This window comes from Natator depressus, chromosome 5 (genome assembly GCF_965152275.1).
Source record: "Natator depressus isolate rNatDep1 chromosome 5, rNatDep2.hap1, whole genome shotgun sequence".
NCBI lineage: Eukaryota > Metazoa > Chordata > Testudines > Cheloniidae > Natator > Natator depressus.
Window position 1 is genome coordinate 101,261,784 of NC_134238.1, and position 24,448 is coordinate 101,286,231.

General features: G+C 41.1%; 1 protein-coding gene across 2 annotated transcripts in view; it reads left to right on the forward strand.

The window, feature by feature from the left end:
* Nucleotides 1-24,448, forward strand: part of JAK2 (Janus kinase 2) — a 164,026-nt gene that overhangs the window by 68,863 nt on the left and 70,715 nt on the right. The window contains exons 3-5 of one of the 2 annotated variants that reach the window (XM_074953318.1): nt 14,578-14,701; nt 16,239-16,356; nt 16,891-17,036. In XM_074953318.1, coding sequence (XP_074809419.1) covers nt 14,578-14,701; nt 16,239-16,356; nt 16,891-17,036 — 388 coding nt within the window. The remainder of the gene's footprint in view (nt 1-14,577; nt 14,702-16,238; nt 16,357-16,890; nt 17,037-24,448) is intronic. The other variant, XM_074953319.1, reaches the window with a different exon arrangement.

The window sequence follows — 24,448 nt, forward strand, 5'->3', positions numbered from 1 at the left end:
GAGTGATGGAAACTTTGAGGTAGTGCACTATTTATCACCTGTCTCTGAGGATTACTTCCTTGGTTGTTATGACATCAGCAAGAAGAGTAAGTAAATTTGAAGTTTTTGTGGATTGTAAGGCCAGAAGGGATGATTAGATCAACAAGTCAGACCTCCTGTATATCAAGACCATTAAATTTCATTGTTACCCCTGTGTTGAGCCCATTAACTTGTGTTTGACTAAAGCATACCTTCTAGTAAGGGATTCAGTCTTGATTTGAAGACATCAGGAGATGGAGATTCACCATATACCTTGGTAATTTGTTCCGGCGGTTAATCATCCTCACTGTCAAAAACATGTGCATTATTTTCAGTTTTAATTTGTCTGTCTTCAGATTCCAGCCATTAGTTCTTGTTATCCCTTTCTCTCCTAGATTAAAGAGCCCTGTAGTACCCAGTATCTTTCCCTTGTGAAGGTACTTATACACTGTAATCAATTCACCTTTCAGTTTTCTTTTTGGTAAACTAAGTGAATTGACCTCTTTCGCTTAAGTCTCTCCCTGTAAGGCATTTTCTCCAGCCCTTGAATAATTGTTGTGGCTGTCTTCTGCATGCTCTCAATTTTTTCAACATCCTTTTTCAAATGTGGATATCAGAACTGTACTTGGTATTCTTGTGTTGGTCTTGCAAATGCTGTATATGCAAAGATAACATCACTTCCCAGTTTATACATCCAAGGATTGCATTAGTCCTTTTTGTCAAAATATCACACTGGGTGCTTGTGTTCAGTTGTATTCTTCAACTTCATTATTATGTGCTCAAAAAGTCCTGGCTAGGAAGAATTATATGGAAAGATATGTTTCAGACCTATATTCTGTCTTCTGCAAAGTCTTTCCGCAGCAGTCCGGACTGGCCCAGTTATATGAGATTTTGTTTACATACTGTATATGAGATTTCATTTCTTAAGTGCAGTAATATTCTGGCACAGAACACATGGGCACTTTTTTAAAACCTAGAACAAAACATAAATCATTTTGGTGGGACTTACTGTGTTTACATCAATGATGTTTTCTTTGTGGGTGCTCGGTGCCCAATTGGAATTATGAAAGCTAAACTCTTAAGATGTGAATTGACTTGCTGAGCCATATTTGTTTCCTTGTATTTTATGCCATCCTCTCTGTTTGCGTTTGAGTATTCCAATCTCTGCATTGTTCTTCACAGAGCAACAAACAGCAGATCTTGAGAGCAGCAGTTATGTGACCTTGATTGAGGTTTCTCACTTTTATCAATATGCTGCCCTTATCCGTAGCGAAACATACTGTACACCAGATTGACTTTGGAGTTTTAGCTGCTGTCATTACAACTCAGGGACCCTTGCTTCATTCTTAGTGAGGGATGAATGGTGCTCAGTGAATGAGGCAGGGAACCACATACTGAACAGTAAAGATAAAAATATATTACTGAACAGCCCCTTTATTCACTGTGCATCATCCAACTTGCATAGTGAATTAGGCAGAAGTCTTCTGGGTAAAATATATATTTCTAGGGGCATTTTGCACAAAAAAAAATTCTGTGCACAATATTTTAAAATTCTGCAAATTTTATTTGTCAAAATAACACTACATAATCATGCCAGTTTCAATTATTTTGGTAATTTGTTTCAAAATACCTGTCAGCAAGTATGTCTGTAACAATACAGACACACACAATAATTCCCCCAGGGGTAGAGAGTTAAAGAAACCCGTATGACAGCCCAGTTCCTGTTTCTCTGCCCCTTCCTCCCCCAGAGCCCAGTTGAGGGACCAGACACCCACAACCCCCAAGCCCACCTGCATGCCCCCCCCCCCCAACCAATACACCTAAACTCCTCGTCCCCAGAGCCAAACCGCGGGAGCCCCCCAGCCCAGATACTTGCACTGCGTTCCACATCCCCCCCACAGAGCCCAGGGATCCAGAGGGAGAAAGAGCCTGATGCTTGGACCCAGGCTTACACAGAGTTTCCTACATTCCCTCAGGGCATGCTGGGAACTGCAGCTGCCAGGAACCCTCTAGCTCTCTCTCCCTCTCCCCAGCAATGTCTTTTATGTGCAAGCTGGGCTCTGCCAAGTCCAGTGGTAGCTGGCAGCACTGCAGCCCATTTCTGTGGGGGAAAGGAAATTCTGCGTGCACAATGTTAATTTCTGCAAAAATTCTGCATTGCGCAGTGGCGCAGAACTCCCCCAGGATTAAATATAGAGGTGTGTGTCTCGTAAAATCTATAAAGTACTTTGAAGTAAAAGATATCCTACAAGTATTTTGTATATCAGTTCTTTCTTTTTCACCTTTCACTGATCTGTAGAATGGCTGGAGCCCACACTTCATATATCAGAGAGAAACTGAATTTGATTGGATAGGATAAATTAATGTTGAACTCTGCAAAAATGTTGTAACAGTTTGATTTATTTCTCAAATTCATAATTGGTCAAATATGCTTATTGAACCATGAAGCTTCTACTCAGTTCTTTATGTTTTATCCTGTGACATAATGCATTTATCACGAAATAGTGCTGGGTTATTCCTGGGGTTTTTTAGTTTAGTTTTGGTTTTTCTTTACACAGTGTTTTCCATCTCTGTATTTTCCTGTATGTCCATGACTTTCATTTCTTGAAAATCATCTCTAAGGGCTGGCAGCTCTTGCAGATTTTGCTGGCTCCAAACCAAGCAAGTGTCAGATGATTTTCCCATTAGATTCCTCTTGTGAGTTAGACAGCTTTACTGTACACTTTTTGTTGTAAGCCTTGTACCTATGTGTGTAGGGACAGATGCTGTTCTGCAACAGCTTCAAATCAATGAGGACTCAAGAGTGAATCGCATTTGCTGAGCAAGTTATTGCTATTACATATAAAGAGTTGATTAAGCACATCAGAAATGTAAATGAATCTTTATTTTTGTAGACCATATGCTTTAGACATGATAGATCTCCTTCGCTGAAGAGTTGAATCTAACCAGACGTTGTACAGAGCAGGGAGCGTTGCCACATGCAATTTCCTCACCACACCTTAATTTCCCCTTTTGTGCATGCATCTTTGCTTAGTTTCCTTTTAACACTTGCCTGTTGTGTGTGTTGTGCTTGATAGCCCCTACCGAATGTTTCTTTTGTTTTTTAACCTGTGCCTAACTTATTTGCTTGTTTTTATTTCTCCTATTCCGTTTGTATACGATTTACCTACTACTCCCATTACCTTTCCTCCTCTTTTTGAACCATCCCTTTTCCTTTGTCATTATGACTCATGCCTATGATATTTTAGCTTTCATCGCAGCCCCTTTTCCCTTGACCTCCAGACAGGTATCTGACACCAAGCTGCAGTGGCCACCCTACATGCCATCCCTATTGCTAGGTAGCAGCTCCATATTGGGAGCAAAGTTTAACAAACCACTTTTAGAATAATCTGTTTCCTGTTTGTCAGGCCCAGTCATAAATCATGGTAATTGCAGCTCCTCAGTCTGAGAACCAGCTCATAGCTTTCCCAGGCGTAAATTAAACATCAACAGGAAGTGAACAGGAAATTTTCTCCTGTTCAGCAAATGAAGGTCCTTTTCCAGCTATTTCATTTAGAAAAGTCAGGATTTTTCAAGCCTGAGTATAAGCGGCTGAGAATCTTCCTCTTTGTGTTTATTTAATTTTAATTAATTTTAAAATAATAATCTTAATGATGAACATTTTGGGAAAGCAACATCTTTGTTAAAGATTCAGCACCTCTGTCCATTCCACTTAGCTCTGAGAGTTTACAGTGATCAGGCTCTGAGATATCCAGGAAGTCCTCCAGCAAAATCAGGGAAGGCCAGAGCTGATATTGCTGATATTGCTAAAGTTTAAAAAACAAATGAAAAAACAAAAGCAGAAAATGTTTTAAAAAATCTTTCAGGTCTTTGTACATCATAAAGAAGCAAAAAAAGGGCACAGGGTCAACTGCTGGGGGAAAAAAAAACTTGGCAGGTCACATCCAAAGGTCACCATGGAATGCATCCCATGACATGAGCTGTAGTTCACGAAAGCTTATGCTCAAATAAATTTGTTAGTCTCTAAGGTGCCACAAGTACTCCTTTTTCTTTTTGCGAATACAGACTAACATGGCTGCTACTCTGAAACATGGAAAGATGAGTACATCTTTGTTCCAGGAGGCTAGATTTTCAGAGGCGTAGTTTTGTGCATGTGTGTATTGGGAGTAGGGTGTATGTGAAACTGTGCCTTTGAAAATCTGTTCTTAGGTTTGCACTTCACCCCCCCCCCCCCCATCCCACTGTTTTTATGGTCAGAGTCTTCCTTTCATAAGCCTTGATCTAACATTTAATCTCTTTTGTCACTGTTGGAAGACAGGATAATGGGCTAGATGGGCCATTGGTCTGACTCAGTATGGCCGTTCTTATGTTATGTTCTTATGCCAAAGGTATCAGAAGGCCCAATTTCTGGTATCAGCCAAGTTTGTTAGAGATTCTCAGTATGCAGGAAACTGAGCACGATCGCTCACAAGAACATTCAGTTCTCAGTCTCCCAGCTTCGCTTCATCCTTGAATTCCATAGGCAATAGATTCCTGAGAAACTTTTTAACATTATTAGGCACAGCTGTATAGCCAGAGCTCTATAATTACATAAAGTGATCAATTTAGGTGTTCAGTAATTTTATTGACATACTGCAATATTGTAATCACTTGTGAGATGTTTTTCTCTTTGATCTGATAGAAGATATTCTGTGAAAATTTTCTCCAATGGAAAATTGGGTTTCAACTAAACTAAAATGTTCACATCAAGTGTCTGCTTTCCATTGTTTCATTGGAAAACCAAAACCCCCAAAATGAAAACTTTAATCAGTAAACCATTTTCGAGCTAGCTCTAGTTCAGGGGCAGGCAAACGTTTTGGCCTGAGGGCCACATCGGGTTTCGGAAATTGTATGGAGGGCCAGTTAGGGGAGGCTTTTCCCCCGCCTCCTATCTGCGCCCCCCCCCCGCCCGCTTCTCGTCCCCTGATGCCCCCCACCTCCCCCCCCGGGACTCCTGCCCCATCTACCACCCCCCGCTGCCTGTCCCCTGACTGTCCCCCACCTCCCCATCCAACCCCCCCTCCTTCCTGACTACCCCCTCCCCCCCCGCGCCCGGGACCCCTGCCCCCATTCAACCCCTCCCCCCTGTTCCCCGCCCTCTGACTGCCCTGACCCCATCCACACCCCCACCCCCTGACCACCACCCTGAACTCCCCTGCCCTCTATCTAACCCCCCCTGCTCCCTGCCCCCTTACCGCGCAGCACATAGCACCAGTGGCTGGCAGCGCTACAGCTGCATCGCCCAGAGCGTTGCGCTGGTGTAGTGTAGTAAATTGCTCTCCGTAACTGCGACCAGCAGCACATTCCTACGTGGAGCAGTTTAATACACTACACCGGCAGCATGGTGCGCTGAGGCTGTGGGGGAGGGGGAACGGCGGGGGAGGGGCCAGGAGCTGAGGGGCCGAGCAGGAGGGGCCGGATGTGGCCCGCGGGCCGTAGTTTGCCCACCTCTGCTCTACTCAGTATTGTAATGTATGTACCATGAGACACTAAAATAAATTACGTGTATGGATATACAGGGTTCCTTTCTAGAAAGCTCCTCAAAGTTAATTTCAGTAAAATATGTGGTGGTGGTGGTGTTGTTGTTGTTCAGTTTCACTGATTGTGTGTATTATTTCAACAAATAAAAACATGTTTTTATGTTTGTTAGAAAATGTTTTTAGGTGTTCAGACGTGAAATTTCAGTCTTAGACATGAGAGAAAAATCACTGAATATTATAGCATTTGTTTTTTACTCAGTTGTCTCTGATGATTACTAAATGTCCTGCTCCTCCTGATGTTTAGTGTTGTCGCTTAGGCAAAGTGGGAATCATGTACAAAGGGCTTTGGGTTCCTTTTTTTATGTCTAGACTGTCATTGACTCTGATGTCAGTGACTTCAATTCCAGTACACCTCATGGGTGTTTTACTTTTATACTTGCCCTTGCACATCTTGGCTTCCACTCTGTTTACTCTGACAAAACTTAGTGAAACATCTTGGGCCAGGTCCACTGGCATGTCGCGGCTGCTTTCCACCACACTAAGTTAATAATCTATCCCTAAATTCAGCCAGTCTGGCCCAGGGAGTATCCTCCTGGTACAAAAGTGATCCTCCAGTGGGGTAGAGACAACTTAAAGGTTCTTACACCACTGACCATCCTTGCTTCCAGTGAAACAGAAGTTGCTGGAGGAAAAGGGATGTGGATAGGACACACACAGTGCTGGCCATACTTACAGGTTGTGGGACACACTCCTGGGAAGTAGCAACTTTGAAAAAGATTTGAGAGTCATGGTGAATAATCAGCAGAACAGGAGCTCCCAGTGTGACACTGTGGCCAAAAGAGATAATGAGATCCTGGGATGCAGGCACAACTGATACCTACTGATATGGGTGGCGGGGGGCACAATTTAAAGGTTCGCCTCCACCCCAACAACTTGAGTCATTACCATCCACCCCAGCATACTCCCTCTTCTTACATCAGTGGCCTCTCCCTACAGCTCCCAGTTGTTTGCTGCTGCCTCTCCCCGCAGCCAGCTCACCAGCTCCAGGAGCTGTTTGTTGCACAGGGAGGGACCCCAGCCAGCAAACCCTGGCAGAAATCTGGGAGGGTGGGCACAACTCCTCTGCTGGGGTGCATAAACAAGGGACTCTCATGTAGGAGTAGAGAGGTTATTTTACCTGTGCATTTGGCGCTGGTGTGACTGCAGCTGGAATTCTGTGTCCAGTTCTGGTGCCCACAATTCAAGAAGGCTGTTGATAAATTGGAGAGGGCTCAGAGAAAAGCTACAAGTATGATTAAATCAGTGGTTCTCAAACTTTTGTAGTGGTGACCCCATTCACACAGCAAACCTATAAGTGTGACCCGCCCCCCCCCCCCCCAGTAAATTAAAAACACTTAAAATATTTAACACTATTATAAATGCTGGAGGCAAAGTGGGGTTTGGGGGTGGAGGCTGACAGCTCATGACCCCCCATGTAATAACCTTGCAACCCCCTGAGGGGTCACAACCCCCAGTTTGAGAACCCTTGGATTAAAGGATTAGAAAACATGCCTTATAGTGACAGACTAAAGGAGCTCAATCCAGTTACTTTAACAAAGAGAAGGTTAAGGAGTGACTGATAATAGTCTGTCCGTATCTGCAAGGGGAATAGATACTTAATAATGGATTCTTCCGTCTAGCAAAGAAAGGGATAACACAATCCAATGGATGGAAGTTGAAGCTAGACACATTCAGACTGGAAATAAGATGTACATTTTTAATAGTGTGAGTAATTAACCCTTGGAATAACTTGTCAAGGGTTGTGTTGGATTCTCGATCACTGGCAATTTTAAAATTAAGATTGGATATTTTTCCAAAAGATCTGCTCCAGGAATTATTTTGGGGAAGTTCTATGGTCTGTGTTATACAGGAGGTCAGACTAGATGATCACCGTAGTTTCTTCTGGCCTTGGAATCTATGAATCTTTGCTGTATGCCAAGCCTCAGCTATGTTTTTGGCCCCTAACCACTGCAGCCATCCTGAAGTTCAACGGAGTTCTTCCCATGAAATAACAGGATGTGGCCCATCATACTGATCTCCAAAGTCATATTTTGAATTGCATGTATGTTCATCTAAACCAGGGGTGGGCAAACTTTTTGGCTCGAGGGCCAAATCGAAGTGCGAAACTGTATGGAGGGCTGGGTAGGGAAGGCTGTGCCTCCCCAAACAGCCTGGCCTCCGCCCCCTCCCACTTTCCACCCCCTAATTGCCCCCCTCAGAACCTCCCAACCCATCCAACCCCCCCTGCTCCTTGTGCCCTAACCCCTCCAAACCCCCGTGCCCCCAACTGCCCCGACCTCTATCCACACCCCCACCCCCTGACAGGCCCCCCGGGACTCCCACGCCTATCCAATCCCCCCAGTTCCCCATCCCCTGACTGCCCCCTCCCCCCAAACCTCCGCCCCATCCAACCGCTCCCTGTCCCCTGACTGCTCCCCCGGACCCCCTGCCCTGTATCCAACCCCCAGCTCCCTGCCCCCTTACCATGCCGCTCAGAGCGGCAGGAGCTCGCAGCCGTGCAGCCCAGCTGGAGCCAGCCACGCTGCCCAGAGCACTGGCGGAGCAACGAGCTGAGGCTGCAGGGAGTGGGGACAGCAGAGGAGGGGCTGGGGGAAGCCTCCCCGGCTGGGAGCTCAAGGGCCAGGCAGGACTGTCCTACAGACCGGATGTGGCCCGCAGGCCATAGTTTGCCCACCTCTGATCTAAACCTTTTTTTTTTTTCATAAAATTCCACACAGATAAACCTTCTGTTTTTTCTCTTTAAAGCAAAAGCAAAATATAATTGTAAACTCTCACTGTTAACAAATCAAGGTGAATTAATTAACTAATTACTTAATTTTAGGATTGGAGACTTCCTTATTTGGTTTCTCTCCACATGCAGAACAGTGAGAATACAACATTGTGTAATATGATTGTTGTAGAACATTCTCAAAATAACCTTCAAAGGACGGGACAAAAAACATTTTCACCGGTTGTTTGTGTCTTTCTTCATCCTAACAAGCTATTCTAGATTTAACACGTTTTGTTTTACCTTAGCAGAACGCTCCCATGAGATCATATTTATTGACCTGTTAGAATTTTAGATGACTCTGGTGGAGGAAGGCTAATTAGTACTCCTGGATTGCTTTGAGAGAAAGCCGGTTTTCTCTTCTTCAGGGCATACTGATTTCTTAGCACTTCCACCTCCTGCATACTTTGGATCCAAACATAAGGCCTGCAGTTGTCTCCACACCACTGGGAATGGCCCATGTATATTAGCCACTTATGTATTTACGTACTACTTCATTTATTCAATTTCACTGCTCTTGTAGCAAATACGTTTTAAAGCATAGTAAGTACAAATCTCTGTAAACCCTGCTTCCCCATTAATTAAATCTTCAGTTCTTGTGACTTCCAAGTTTTTTCATCATCCATGTACTGTAGTTCACTCTAATTATTTTCCCTTAATGGGAAACATTAAACTTCATTACATATGATATATCATGTAAACCTTTTTCCTCCTCATCTAAGACTAGCAGCTTCAAATAGGCTCTTTCCTACTGTTCTACACTTTTTTTTTTTTTTTTTTTTTGGTCCTAAACATGACATTTTTGCAGTAATAACTATTAATACTTGTATTTGTCATAGACTGGTACATCATCTCCAGGGTGGATAAAAATCAATTATTTAAAAAAAAAAATCGGATTTTTAAAATTTAAATTGGATTTTTTGGATAGGATTTTTTCCTCAAAAAGCATTTTATCTAAAGAGAGTTTTAATTAAGATACATCGTAGCTCAAAGATATCTCATCATGGAATAGGGATTTTAAATTCTAATTCTATAGTATGCGACAATAAATTCAAGTAATGTTTAAGAAAAGTTTTTTGTAAATGAATTCCAATAGTTCATGGATTAGGGACCCAATCTTATGGGGTTCCAGGGGCTTCTGTATAGATTATTTAGGTTAATCTTTCTATCTACCCAATGGGACTCAGTGCTCAGTTTAGAAGATACCACCAGAGATGCTTAGTTTTGCAGTTCTCCAACTGTGGATTTGTGTCTCCAGAGATAACATGGTTGTTAACAGCAAAAATGTTTTTAAATAATATATAGAAGTGAGAAATAACAGACCTCAATCCTATTGTCCCTCTGCAAATTTGTGTACACAGAGTCAATCCCTTACCTCTCTAAAAGTGCAAAGTTTCAAAAAGTTTAATGAATAGAAGATTGTTTGGGGGCAGAATAGATCTGGACAAGGAGAAGAAGTCTGGAGATAAACGTGAGAAGGGAGGGACAGGCAGTAGAAACAGAAGTGAAACTGTTTGAGCAGCATATTCCAGAAGACTTGAGGTCTTTCTGAGTGTAGCCTTCATTGATTGAGATCTACCATTGGAGAGATTTGAGATCTCTCACTAGAAGGGAAAACCTATAATGGCAGCTGGCCATAAAAGAGACCCAGTTTGTGAATGAGAACCATTCAAGAAATATATGTTTGCTGATGAGGTTTTAAAGAAAGTCACACCAGTGAACTGGTGGAAGTCACTTAAGCACTTGGATTCAGAGACTGTTGAAGTGATGATCTCACTTCTAACAGCAGTAGCTTCTTCTGCCGGTGTAGGAAGAATATTTTCTTCCTTTGGACTAATGCATTCCAAATTGAGAAATCGTTTGGGACCTGAAAAAGCAGGAAAGCTTGTTTTTCTTTTCCAGATTATGAATAAACAGGAAAATGAAGGTGAAGACAACTGAGTTAGCTGCAGAAGCCAATATTTTAAATTTGTCATGTTGACCTGGCTGACATAGTTGATTTAATATCTTTTTTTAAAAAAAATATTTCATTTAACTATTTTAGTTAGAAACAATTTTAACAAAAACAAACCTGATTTTAAAAAATTTGAATGTTTAACTAAATTCAAAATTCGTATGCTTGATTCATTAAAATATTATATGTTTGCTGTTGAAGAAAAAAATCCAGAATACATAATGTTGTCGTTTTAGTTAAATAAAACAATTTAAATGTCTTTCTGGTGGTGATCTCGTAATACAGCATGGCAAGAAAATCCTCCAAATATTAATCATTAACCTGTTGATCTGGAGATAGTTCACCTCCCAGTGACTTCATAAATATCTGCTTCAATTACCTTTGGTAAATGAAATAACCAAACGATCATTCATTTTCTGATATAGCTGTAAAACTAATCTGAAAAGTTTTCAAAATAAATCACTTTAAAATGTATAGTGTGTACCTTCTAAAAATGAAACCTACATCTGTCTCTGAGTTGTGAAGAATATGCATTAAGGTTATAACAACCAACAAGAATGCACTTTTATGTAGAAATCCATGATTAAATCGATCTTCCTGAGTAGTGATTTAAATCATGATTTAAATCAATTTAATTTAAATCAAATCCACCCTGATCATCTCTATGTAATGCAGTTAATTTTATGTTATGTACGTGCACCACTTATTATATGTCATATCAAATGATCTGTGAACCTTACACTTTGTTAAACATAACAAATGATACAAGTGATCATCCTTATTCTCTCAGCTATTTCTTTGTTTCTGCAAGCTCTGCTTTTTTGTATTATCTTATTTCTCTGCCAGCCATTGAACATTTCTGTCCTAGTAGAAGAGTTGCACCTTCCTTATTAGTTGGTGGTTGTCTCTATTTTGGCATGTTCATCAGATGATACTTTTGAGGAACAAATAAAAAAAAAAAAGCTTTTCTAGTCATTGTTACTAAGAATTTTCAAGCAGCAGATAAAAATTGTTTGAGGTTTTTTTTTAATGTATTTTTTTGCAAATCATTTGACCTATTGCATGTTGCAAGGCTACTAATAAACCTCAGGTATCAGAATACTTGTCTAAGTGTTTATCCTGAGTCAAGCTGACCCATTTAGCCTCCTGCTCAGTAAATATATCCACCTGTGGCTGGGGGAATGGACTCAAGGCCAGTGCTGGTGCCATTTCCTTGAAGACCAGATGGGGCTCTGTAAAAGGGTGAACCCCTTACCTCTCTCCAGCACTCTCACAATCCTTGTCAATATAACTTGTTTGTATTTTCCTTGTATTATGCAAGCTAAAACACACAGGTTTTGGAATATGCCAGCTTTGCATAATACTACAGAATTGAATGTGATATACTTAGAATACTTGCATTCTAATCTTTGTTGTGGCAGCACATCAGAACCTAATAGTAAAAGACAGAGAACATTATCAAATTACTGTTTTAATTGCATGGCTGCACTACAAAGTGATTTGATAATCTACATTTATTCCTTTGGCTAGTTTATTGATAGTTTCTAGTGTTTCTTTGCGGTTTCCCATGCTCAGTTATAAGCCCTTACTGTGTTTCTTCCAGTCTGTTAATTTTTGTGTTCCCACTAAATGGCTCTGACAAATCCTGGCCTTTTTATATGTGATTATTTATTTGAATGAGAGGGCTCCAAAACAGGAAGCAGGGAAAAGGAAAATGAGATGTAGATCCTGATCCTCTGTATTTACCCCTTTCTAACTGGAAGCTCTTTAAGTAGAGCAGGGCAGGAAGAGGCAATTCTGTTTCATGGAGGATTTTGTTATTTTACAAATTGGTTTTGTTACGATTAGGAATGTAAGTCAAAACTTGAAAATTCTCCACCAAAGGGAATGGAGCCCTAGGTCTGTGATGGTCCTCCTGGTGTGCTGCTCCAGGGCTACAGAATCTGGAAGCCCAGACTAGTCAGCAGCCTGCCAGATAGGCGAGCTTTGCTAGTGGAGCTTCACCAAAATTGAACCTTCTTCAAAGCATTGTGATTTCACCACTTTGGCAAATTCCAACAAAACAATGTTTCGAGCAGTTCTGGTTTTAAATTGGGACTGTTGAGGATTTAAGAGCTAATGGCAGTAACTGGTTTGTTTTTTTTAAAAAAAGTAAAATAAAAATACTAAACAAACCTAAGGTTTTGCTGGTGTGGATGCACTTACAGACTTGGGGACTATGGCCCCAAATAAATGGGGCTCTGCACAGGGATAGAGATCCTTGAGGAAGCGCAACTTGCAGGATTTGGGCCTTAGACATAGTAACTTTAAGTATTGGAGTAGTCCCACTGAAAATTACACAGTGGGACTAGTCACATGCTAATTTAGATGTGCTCAAGTATTTGGCTGAATCATTGTCTTGGTTAGTTTTCCCTGTTTTATGGGAAAGAGGATTGGGGAGTTTATTTTTAAGCATTTTTTTTTTCAATTTTTATCAATTTACATTTTCACAGTTGCAGAAGATTATGAGGGGATCAAATAACTTTTAATGACAGATATTGAGATTCAGAATTTTTAAGCCTTATAAACCATTAAAAATACAATTTTTCACATCATATGTTAAAATGTACAAAGTAAATATCCTGAAATCAACAAATCCTATATGTTGTTTTTACCATTCATTTGCTAGTTCATTTGTAACGAGCCTAATTCAAAGTTTAATCATTGGATTTTGACTATAGTCAGTTCTCAAGCAGCATCTTTCTTACACTGCCTATCTGTAATTTTTAGGATGACAAGATGTCCCAATATTAGGGGCTTTGTCTTATATATGCTCCTGGAAAAAAAAGTGTCCCTCTTTTTCACTCTTGCTATCTGGTCACCCTGGTAAATTTCGATTATTATCAATAGAAACATTTTTTCATCAGTTTGTGTGTGTACTGTGAAATCAGTGTTTACCAACACTTACCAATAAAAATCTCATATCAAGCATGTTTTTATGTTAGAAAATATTTTTAGTTATTCAAACAAGAAATCAGTCTTCTGGCTTCACTGCCGAATCATGGAGCCTGTCTGTCTCTGTCTCTGTCTCTCTCTCTCTCTTCTCTCTCTCTCTCTCCCCCTGCCCCCCACCCTCCTCAAGTCAGCTTTCTTTGAATGTGACTGGTCCTTTGTAATGAGATACAGTCCCTATGTCACAGAAGCGTTCCCTTTTTGTTCTGCTCTCTTGTCCTAAGCTTCCTTCCTCTGTGTCCTCCTAAATTGATAAGTCTTAGTACAGTCATATTAATACCTGGAATGTGTAGGAAGGTGGACTTAATAGTCATGGTGATTCTCTTTATGTTGTTCTGCTTTTAATTCTTCTTTAAACCTAATGGTGTAAAACTAATGCATTAGTCTGTTCAATTTTTGAAAAAACACAAGAAATAAATTAAAACAAAGTACTATTATTTATTATTCTGGTAGCACATACAGTGCACTCTGCTAGATACTGTACAGCCATATGGAGATGGTCTTTGCCCTGAAAACCTTATAATCTAAGGGTTTGTCGATCCAGGGTGTTATTCCAGAATAGCTCTTCCTGTTTAGCTCCATGGGATTAAGCTAATCGGAGTAAGGGTTAGTCTCCACTAGAAACGCTATATTGGTAGAGTTGCACCAACTGAGCTGTGCTGCTGTAGCTCCTTTGGTGAAGACGCTCTGGGCAATGGAAGAGAGCTCTGCTGTCGGCATAATAAATCCATCTCCCATGAGAGGCGGTAGTTATGTTGGCAGGAGAAGCTCTGCCATTGCCATAGCGCTGTCCACACCAGCGCTTAGTTCAGTGTAATGTACGTCACTCAGATGGTTGACTTATTCACACCCCCTGAGCGACGTACCAAAGTAAGTGGTAGTGTAGACCCGGCCTAAGGAATGCATGAAGTTAATCAGGAATAGTTAACCTGCTTTAAATTCACACCCTACCGTATTCCAGATTAATTTTCATGTGTAGGCAAGCCCTGGATATAAAGTGAGAGATAACAGCAGGTGGGTACAATGAGCAGACCGGGAGCATAAAGAAACAAAGAGATGATACTGAGGCAGAAAATAAACTGCAGCATGCAGAAACTTGAAGTGAAACTATGACCTACCAGTGCTATGGACAATCAGTTAACAAGACTCTCAGATACTATCAGTCCACCACTTTTTACAAGGGTGTGTTTTCTTCCTACTAAAAAAAAAAGTGATCTGCATAATAAGGAACTTCTCAGTAAGCATTTGTTTTTCTGTTGCTTTACTAGGTATCATGCCTGTGTACCATAACATGTTTGCACTAATGAATGAAACAGAGAGAATTTGGTATCCTCCAAATCACATCTTCCACGTAGAAGAATCAACCAGGCTCAACATACTCTACCGAATAAGGTAGCATGACAACTCAGATAACACCTAAAAAAGAATTGTGATTTATTTTTCATATTTAATGCAAAAAGCTAAATAACAAAGCAGTAGCAAACAATATAATGTAAAATGTAACTGAATTATAGTCTCCGTATGAACTATTAGGTACTTGATAAGAAGCATACAAAATATGTTGGATTGAGTAAATTGAATAATCAATTGTATCATTTGTGCCTTTGTATTGGAGATAGCTATACTTGCCTCTTCAGGTTAAAAAACAAAAAGGTACTGAAAGTACAGGAAGTTCCAATTATTATTATTTATTTGTTTTGTGATAAATGATCAACTAACAAGAGCCAAATTTCTTGTTCGTGGATTTGTGTTTTTGAGTCATGATGCTAATATAATTATTAGAAGTTCTGAAATGTAAAAAGTCTTTCATTGACTAAAATGCTGATTTATAGATATAATTAAGTTATCCCATCCAATCATCAAGACATCTACAGCAGAATTTGTATCTATCAAATGAACAAAATCTCTTTTTTGAAAGTGAACTTTTTGAGCTGTGCATCTACAATTTTTCCTGCTGAAAAGTCTTTTATTTCCTTGAAATGCTAAAGGTAGCATGGGTGTCCCTTTGGTAAATTAATTGCAAATTGAAATGCAAAATGTCCTCTTAATGGCTTACTTTGCCCTATGCTGGTAGACTGAAATTATTTTATTGAAATTTCTGCTATGTGCATCTGTTAGTTTGTTCCCCATTCTATTATAAGAATAAGATAAGAATGACTACCAGACTGCACAGATGCACAGCAGAATACTCAACCATATTGCTAATTCCAATTTAAAATGTGGTTGTGGTCAGCAAAGCTACTCTGAAAATCTTACCTCTTTTTAGAGTGTTTTGTTCATTCTCCACTAATGTCATCCACAGAAGGAAAAGTAAGATCAACCAGGTACAGTATCAAAAAAATAAAGCAGTTTGTTTTGTTTTTTATGGTATATTATGAGCAAAAGAGATTCAGGAATCAGAATTTAAAGCTGGCAGTTCCGTTAGTGATATATTAGTTGGATTAGAATACAGCTTTCTGTTCTGCAGTTACATTAATTTTATAGTGCTACTCCTAGTTCCAAACATTTCTTTTAGTAATCTAAGATATGATTTAGTCACACCGGGAGCAGTTACAATGTTTGCAGCAACCAGGTGTCACTTTTACAAGAACCACTTTACTAATCGCTACGCTGTTACCTCTTTGCAGTAAACTGAATGGCGTGATAACCAGAGTGTTTTCTTTGGGATCACGTAATGGTTGTTCACTTAGGCATAGAATAATCTTGTCTTCCTTGGGCATTGTTATAATAACCCAAGTAGTTATATTTCATTGTATCTTCTTAAGAGGTTTGCAGAGGACCAAGGATCTTGCTACAGGGAGTTGTACATAAAAAGAAATCTTAACTTTACCAAGTGATAGTATTTAAGATGTGTGGTCTTTTTCAGCAGATATAGCCTTTAATTTTGTTGATATTTGCCTAACTATACAGTGTGTATGTTCCTCAACAGGTTTTATTTTCCTCACTGGTATTGTAATGGCAGTAGCAGAGCATATCGTTATGGTGTTTCCCGAGGTGCAGAGAGCCCTGTTGTTGATGACCTTGTCATGTCTTATCTGTTTGCTCAGGTATGACTTGATTGGTTTGTTTTTTTTTACCTCTTTGCCACTGCTTTTTGACACCATCATCCAAACATAGAATGTGTATGATATCCCACAGAAATAATGCACAAAGCTTGACTTAATTTCTCAGAGGCCAGTCTTAAATATGCAGATAAAACTCAGGGCCACACCGTGCCTCTGCAGTAGGAGAGAATGAAAACCCGGTGTGAGGGAAGGGATGAAGGACTATGATGCCTCCACCGTGTCATTCCCCTCAGCAAGGATCAGGCTCCATTTTTTGAGAAGAGCAGGCTTGGAAATATAGGACCGTACCATACGTGAACAGACCTTGTGGGACTTCAGCAATAAGCTGATAACAAACCTTTTAAGAGCTGGGTTGCCACGGGGTGAAGAGTAGCTGGGAACCAGTGTACAGATTCACAGAGTTCTGGGTACAGAAGAAATGAGTCACAAAAATGTTCAGTAAAAAAAATGTTATAAAAGAGAGATCATGATGAGGTAAATTTTCAGTTTGATTGCTTGTGCTCTTTTCTCTCTCAGTGGCGAGATGATTTTGTGCATGGATGGGTAAAGGTGCCTGTTACTCATGAAACACAGGAAGAATGCCTTGGAATGGCTGTTCTTGATATGATGAGAGTGGCCAAAGAAAAGGACCAAACTCCCCTGGCTATCTACAATTCAGTCAGGTAATTCCTTACTTCAGAACAATGTTACTTTTACATATAGTAAAAGGATAACTCATTAGTTTACTGTTTTCTCACTCTGCCTTTCTCTTTCATGTAACCCAAGCAATTAGCACCTTGACAGACACACAGTTTTTGGCAACAGATTTGTTCCAGAGCAGAGATTCCCAAACGTATTTAGAGTGTTGACTTTAGCTTAGTAGAGAGATTATCTCATGACCACCTCCCCTTACCTTTGTGATCGCATGGACTACTTCCCTTTCCGTTAGCAATTGAACGTCCTTGTTGCAACTTCAGCCATTGCTTTTATAGAAAATAACATTAAGAAAGTAATTAATGTATTTTTAGCTGTCTTTTAATGAAATTTAGCAGGTGGAAACAAGGAGGAATCAACACTATGTGACCAGTTCTCTGTGGACATCTGGCAAGTGTTCTGTGGGCTGCTGGTGGTGCATGGACCATAATTTGAGAACCGCTGCTCTAGAACTTCCCATGTGTCTGCAGTTTTTCGGTTTCAAAAACTTTTTTCTTTTTATATCTGAAAAGTCCATGTAACTATTAACTTTATTTTCCACATGACATATATTTGTCTATGCTCTTTTAATCCAAAGAATCACTTCACCTATAAACAATCTTAAAATAATAACTAAAGTGCGTGTGCAACTGAAGGCAAACATATGTGCAAACACATTGTAATTTTGAGCTTCCGGGGGAAGTCAGGAAAAATAAGTAATTTTTTTTAATGTTCTTTGTTTTAACAGAGAACTTCTGAAGTACGAAAGACTTAAATTTCACACAACCTTGCAACATTATTGGATCCTAAAGAATGTGGTTGTGTCTCTTTTGTTATGCATGTATTTGTGTCACAAAGCCCTGGTAGCACTCCTACTGTCTGGATGGTCACCAAGCTACTGTGTTTGAGCCTCACACACTAGGCCTATGTGCTCTTAAGCTTCCTTTGGTCTGAGTAGGCTGCAGAACTGCCCCGACACATTTTCTGGGCACAGGCTGTCAGTCGGTTATCCCTTCACAGAAATGGGACCTCGCAGCCTAGCTGCCACAGGCTCCGAGACTCCCCAGTAGCTTAAGCACACCCTTCCTGCTTTGAGCAGGGGGTTGGACTAGATGACCACCTGAGGTCTCTTCCAACCCTGATCTTCTATGATTCCTCAGAGCTCTGACCTTGTGTGAGCTCTGGGTTTACAGTTACCTCTTCAGGCGTGTGTGATAATTGAACCAAACAGACACACAGGTTTTGTAAGGTTTCCAAAAATGAATCACTCTTTACTTTTGCTAGCACAAGAAGTATACAGATCTAGACACAACAATAACCTGTGTATATGCACTTCCCTGCCTCATGTCCCTTACCACTCTTGAACATTCTTTGGGCTTATGTCAGAGTCCTCTAAAGAGTCTAGGCTTTTCCTCCAAATCCTGAAGTATCTCCCTGTAGTCCGTAGCCAGTTTCCTTCTTCCTTGGCTGGTCCTGCAGCTAAGCAAGTCCCCTCTGCTAGAACAGACAGCTGCAGCGGCACAGGAGCCAGCAAACAGAGCTGTAAACAGGGGAGTTTGAGTGGGAGTTTGAAAGGGGAGTTTGTCTTGTGGTGCTTGTTTGGGGTTTGTTTTTGCTGTGGGTGGTGGTGGTTTTGGTGTGGTTTGTGTTTCCCAGATTAACAGGATTTAGGTGGGAAGGCCATGACAGATACAGAGGCAGCAGTGGGCATGACCCATGTAGTGGAAGACACAATGAAGATGACTGGATGTGGAAGCTGCGGTATGTACGTGATCCTGGAGGGGGTACCTGGAAAGAGTTTTTTCTGCATGAAGTGCCGTCTGATAGAGCTGATGGAAGAAAAGATCCGAAGATTGGCGATGCAGGTGGAAAGTCTGGTTGAGTTTAGAAGGGAGTTCGAGCAGCTTATGGAGCAAAGACCTGAGGCAGCTGAAGGGAAAAGCTCAGACTTACAGATGGAAGCAGGACTGAAGAATTCTGTTGGGAGACTGCTGGATGAAGAAAATGGACAGTGGAAGCATGTGACTAAGAGAATCAGGCAGAGGAAAAGATGGGCTAGTGAAGGAGAAATAGAGCTCAAGAATAGGTTGGCAGAGTTGGAAAATGAAGAAGGGGCTCAGCAGGTAGTCACTGAAGGTGGAAGGACAAGGAAGAAGAGAAGAGCGGCTAGTCCTATAGGAAAAGGGGAAGAGTCAATGGAGACTACACCAAATATGAGCCCCAGGAGGATACAGGATGGGTTGAAGAGGATTACAAGGGAGATTAGGAATGGAAAGAACTTGCAGCCAGAGGGAATAGGGGATAGACCAGAGAATCGCACCGTCACCAGGAAAAGGCAGGTCTACGTGATTGGGGACTCCTTACTGAGAAGAATAGACAGGCCTGTAGAATAGAATAGAATAGAATAGAATATCAGGGTTGGAAGGGACCTCAGGAGGTCATCTAGTCCAACCCCCTGCTCAAAGCAGGACCAATCCCCAATTTTTGCCCCAAATGGCCCCCTTAAGTATTAAACTCACAACCTTGGGTTTAGCAGGCCAATGCTCAAACCACTGAGCTATCCCTCTCCTTTAACCAGAGCTGATCCAGAGAATAGAAGGGTGTGCTGTTTTCCAGGTGCTAAGATACGGGATGTGAACCTGAGGTTGAAAAGGATCCTAAAGGGAGGGGGAAAGAATCCACTGATTGTCCTTCATGTGGGAACAAATGATACCTGTAGATTCTCGCTGGAACGTATCAAGGGAGACTATGCCAGGCTGGGGAAGACGCTTAAGGAAATCGAGGCTCAGGTGATCTTTAGTGGGATTCTGCCTGTTCCTAGAGAAGGGCAACAAAGGTGTGACAAGATTATGACTATCAACAGATAGCTCAGGCAGAGGTGATATAAGGAGGGCTTTGGGATGTATGGCCACAGGGAGGCATTCATGGACAGAGGACAGTTCTCTCGGGATGGACTTCATCTGAGTAGGGAAGGAAGTAGACTTCTAGGATGGAGGCTGGCACAACTGATTAAAAGAGCTTTAAACTAGGAATTTGGGGGAGATGGTTGGGAGATGTCCAGGTAATCTCCACGTCGGATTTTAGCATTGTGAGGGAAGAAAACGAAGTAAGAAAGGATACAGCCGTGGGTAGGAGAATGTATATAAGGAGGAAGGGCAGTGTGGATACCAGTCTAATAAGTCATACTGGCTGTAGAATGTCCGTGCCTAATCGGCTACAGAATGTGAGCGAGGCCAAACAGTAAAAATTAAGATGTTTGTACACCAATGCGAGGAGCCTAGGTAACAAAATGGAGGAACTAGAGCTACTGGTGCAGGAAGTGAAACCAGATATTACAGGGATAACAGAAACATGGTAGAATAGTAGTCATGGTACTATATAGTAGACTGGACTACAGCTATTGAAGGGTATGTGCTGTTTAGGGAAGACAGAAATTAAAAGTAAAAGTGGTGGAGTAGCATTGTATATCAATGATGAGGTAGAATGTAAAGAAATAAGAATCGATGGAATGGATAAGACAGAGCCCATCTGGGCAAAAATCACATTGGGGAAGAAAACTACTAGTGCCTCCCCTGTGATAGTGCTTGGGGTGTGCTATAGACCGCTGGGATCTAATTTGGATATGGATAGAGCCCTCTTTAATGTTTTTAATGAAGTAAATACTAATGGAAACTGCGTGATCATGGCAGACTTTAACTTCCCAGATATAGGCTGGAGGACGAGTGCTAGTAATAACAATAGGGCTCAGATTTTCCTAGATGCGATAGCTGATGGATTCCTTCATCAAGTAGTTGCTGAAGCGACTAGAGGGGATGCCATTTTAGATTTGGTTTTGGTGAGTAGTGAGGACCTCATAGAAGAAATGGTTGTAGGGGACAATCTTGGTTCAAGTGATCATGAGCTAATTCAGTTCAAACTAAATGGAAGGAACTAAATAAACAAAAATAAATCTGCGACTAGGGTTTTTGATTTCAAAAGGGCTGACTTTCAAAAATGAAGGAAATTAGTTAGGGAAGTGGATTGGACTGAAGAACTTATGGAGGCCTGGAATTACTTCAAGTCAAAGCTGCAGAAGCTATCTGAAGCCTGCATCCCAAGAAACGGGAAAAAATTCAAAGGCAGGAATTGTAGACTAAGCTGGATGAGCAAGCATCTCAGAGAGGTGATTAAGAAAAAGAAGAAAGCATACAGGGAGTGAAAGATGGGAGAGATCAGCAAGGAAAGCTACCTTATTGAGGTCAGAACATGTAGGGATAAAGTGAGAAAGGCTAAAAGTCAAGTAGAGTTGGACCTTGCAAAGGGAATTAAAACCGATAGTAAAAGGTTCTATAGCTGTATAAATAAGAAGAAAACAAAGAAGAAGTGGGACTGCTAAATACTGAGGATGGAGTGGAGGTTAAGGATAATCTAGGCATGGCCCAATATCTAAACAAATACTTTGCCTCAGTCTTTAATAAGGCTAATGAGGATCTTAGGGATAATGGCAGGATGACAAATGGGAACGAGGATATGGAGGTAGATATTACCATATCTGAGGTAGAAGCGAAACTCGAACAGCTTAATGGGACTAAATCGGGGGGCCCAGATAATCTTCATTCAAGAATATTAAAGGAACTGGCACATGAAATTGCAAGCCCATTAGCAAGAATTTTTAATGAATCTGTAAACTCAGGGGTTGTACCGTATGACTGAGAATTGCTAACATAGTTCCCATTTTTAAGAAAGGGGAAAAAAATGTGATCTGGGTAACTACAGGCATGTTAGTTTGACATCTGTAGTATGCAAGATCTTGGAAAAACTTTTGAAGGAGAAAATAGTTAAGGACATTGAGGTCAATGGTAAATGGGACAAAATACAACATGGTTTTACAAAAGGTAGATCATGCCAAACCAACCTGATCTCCTTCTTTGAGAAATTAACAGATTTTTTTAGACGAAGGAAACACAGTGGATCTAGTTTACCTCGATTTCAGTAAGGCATTTGATACGGTGCCACATGGGGAATTATTAGTTAAATTGGAAAAGATGGGGATCAATATGAAAATTGAAAGGTGGATAAGGAATTGGTTAAAAGGGAGACTACAGCCAGTCATGCTGAAAGGTGAACTGTCAGGCTAGAAGGAGGTTACCAGTAGAGTTCCTCAGTGATCGGTTTTGGGACCAATCTTATTTAATCTTTTTATTACTGACCTCAGCACAAAAAGTGGGAGTGTGCTAATAAAGTTTGCAGATGATACAAAGCTGGGCGGTATTGCCAATTTAGAGAAGGACCAGGATATCCTACAGGAGGATCTGGATGACCTTGTAAACTGGAGTAATAGTAATAGGATGAAATTTAATAGTGAGAAATGTAAGGTTATGCATTTAGGGATTAATAACAAGAATTTTAGTTATAAACTGGGGACGCATCAATTAGAAGTAACGGAGGAGGAGAAGGACCTTGGAGTATTGGTTGACTACAGGATGACTATGAGCCGCCAATGTGATATCGCTGTGAAAAAAGCTAATGCGGTCTTGGGATGCATCAGGTGAGGTATTTCCAGTAGAGATAAGGAGGTGTTAGTACTGGTATACAAGGCACCTGGTGAGACCTCATCTGGAATACTGTGTGCAGTTCTGGTCTTCCATGTTTAAGAAGGATGAATTCATTCTGGAACAGGTACAGAGAAGGGCTACTAGGATGATCCAAGGAATGGAAAACCTGTCTTATGAAAGGAGACTCAAGGAGCTTGGCTTGTTTAGCTGAACCAAAAGAAGGTTGAGGGGAGATATGATTGCTCTCTATAAATATATCAGAGGGATAAATACCAGAGAGGGAGAGGAATTATTTAAGCTCAGTACCAATGTGGACACAAGAACACATGGATATAAACTGGCCATCGGGAAGTTTAGACTTGAAATTAGATGGAGGTTTCTAACCATCAGAGGAGTGAAGTTCTGGAGTAGCCTTCCAAGGGAAGCAGTGGGGGCAAAAGACCTATCTGGTTTCAAGATTAAACTCGATAAGTTTATGGAGGAGATGGTATGATGGGATAACATGATTTTGGCAATTAATTGATCTTTAACTATCCATGATAAATAGGCCCAATGGCCTGTGATGGGATGCTAGATGGGGTGGGATCTGAGTTACTACAGAGAATTCTTTCCTGGGTATCTGGCTGGTGAATCTTGCCCACATGCTCAGGGTTCAGCTGATCACCATATTTGGGGTCGGGAAGGAATTTTCCTCCAGGGCAGATTGGAAGAAGCCCTGTGGGTTTCTCACCTTCCTCTGTAACATGGGGGAAGGGTCACTTGCTGGAGGATTCTCTGCACCTTGAAGTCTTTAAACCATGATTTGAGGACTTCAATAGCTCAGACATAGGTGAGAGTTTATCGCAGGAGTGGGTGGGGTGAAATTCTGTGGCCTGCATTGTACAGGAGGTCAGACTAGATGATCATAATGGTCCCTTCTGACCTTAATGTCTGAGTCTAACAGTATGTCCCTTCCTGCCCAAGCTTCCTTTTGTCTCATCCTCCAACCCACCCAGTCTCTGTTTTTAAAGGGTAGCATCAACATCTTGGTTCTTTGTCCTGCTTCTGGGGAAATTCCACTCTCCATATGCTAGACAAGCTAGGCAGAACTGGTTCCATCCAGCTTGCAGCTACCCGTTATTCTGCTAAAGGCTAGATCTCTCAATTGTCCTATGCAGAGCCCGACACACCTGCACCCCTCTTGCCTCCTCAGCATAAGGGGGATGGTGCAACAATACAGTAAAAACAGAAGGATACAGACAGTTCATAAAATCAAACTGGAATTCCTAAGATGTACATAGATTCACTCAGTTATCAGAATTCGCTTTTACACTGTATTTTATCAATGTATACTGCTAAAGGCCCTGTTCAGGAAATCACTTAAGCATGCTTTTAAAGTGCTGAATGGCACTTAAGTACATGTTTAGAGTTATGCACATGTTCAAATAGTTTCCAGAATACATTTGTGTACCTGAATAGGGGGACAAAGAGAACAAGTGAAAACAGATGTACAGGAGTAAATGCTTAAAATAGTCTGGTGCCGTATTTCTGAAATCGTTACACTGTACCCCTCTTTTCTATACAGGTCACATTTTCATTGTACTATGTTAAGTCATTGATATTACCATATGCTACCCAGGATCTCTGGAAACTATAATTTAAAGATGGCAAGGGCTCTTTCAGAGGCCCTAGCCTCTGTTTGTCAGAGGGTAGAGATAGATGGTAGGAGAGAGATCACTTGATCATTACCTGTTAGGTTCATTCCCTCTGGGGCACCTGGCATTGGCCACTGTTGGTAGACAGGATACTGGGCTGGATGGACCTTTGGTCTGACCCAGTATGGCCATTCTTATGTTCTTATGCTGGGAGGAAGACCAATTACTCAAATA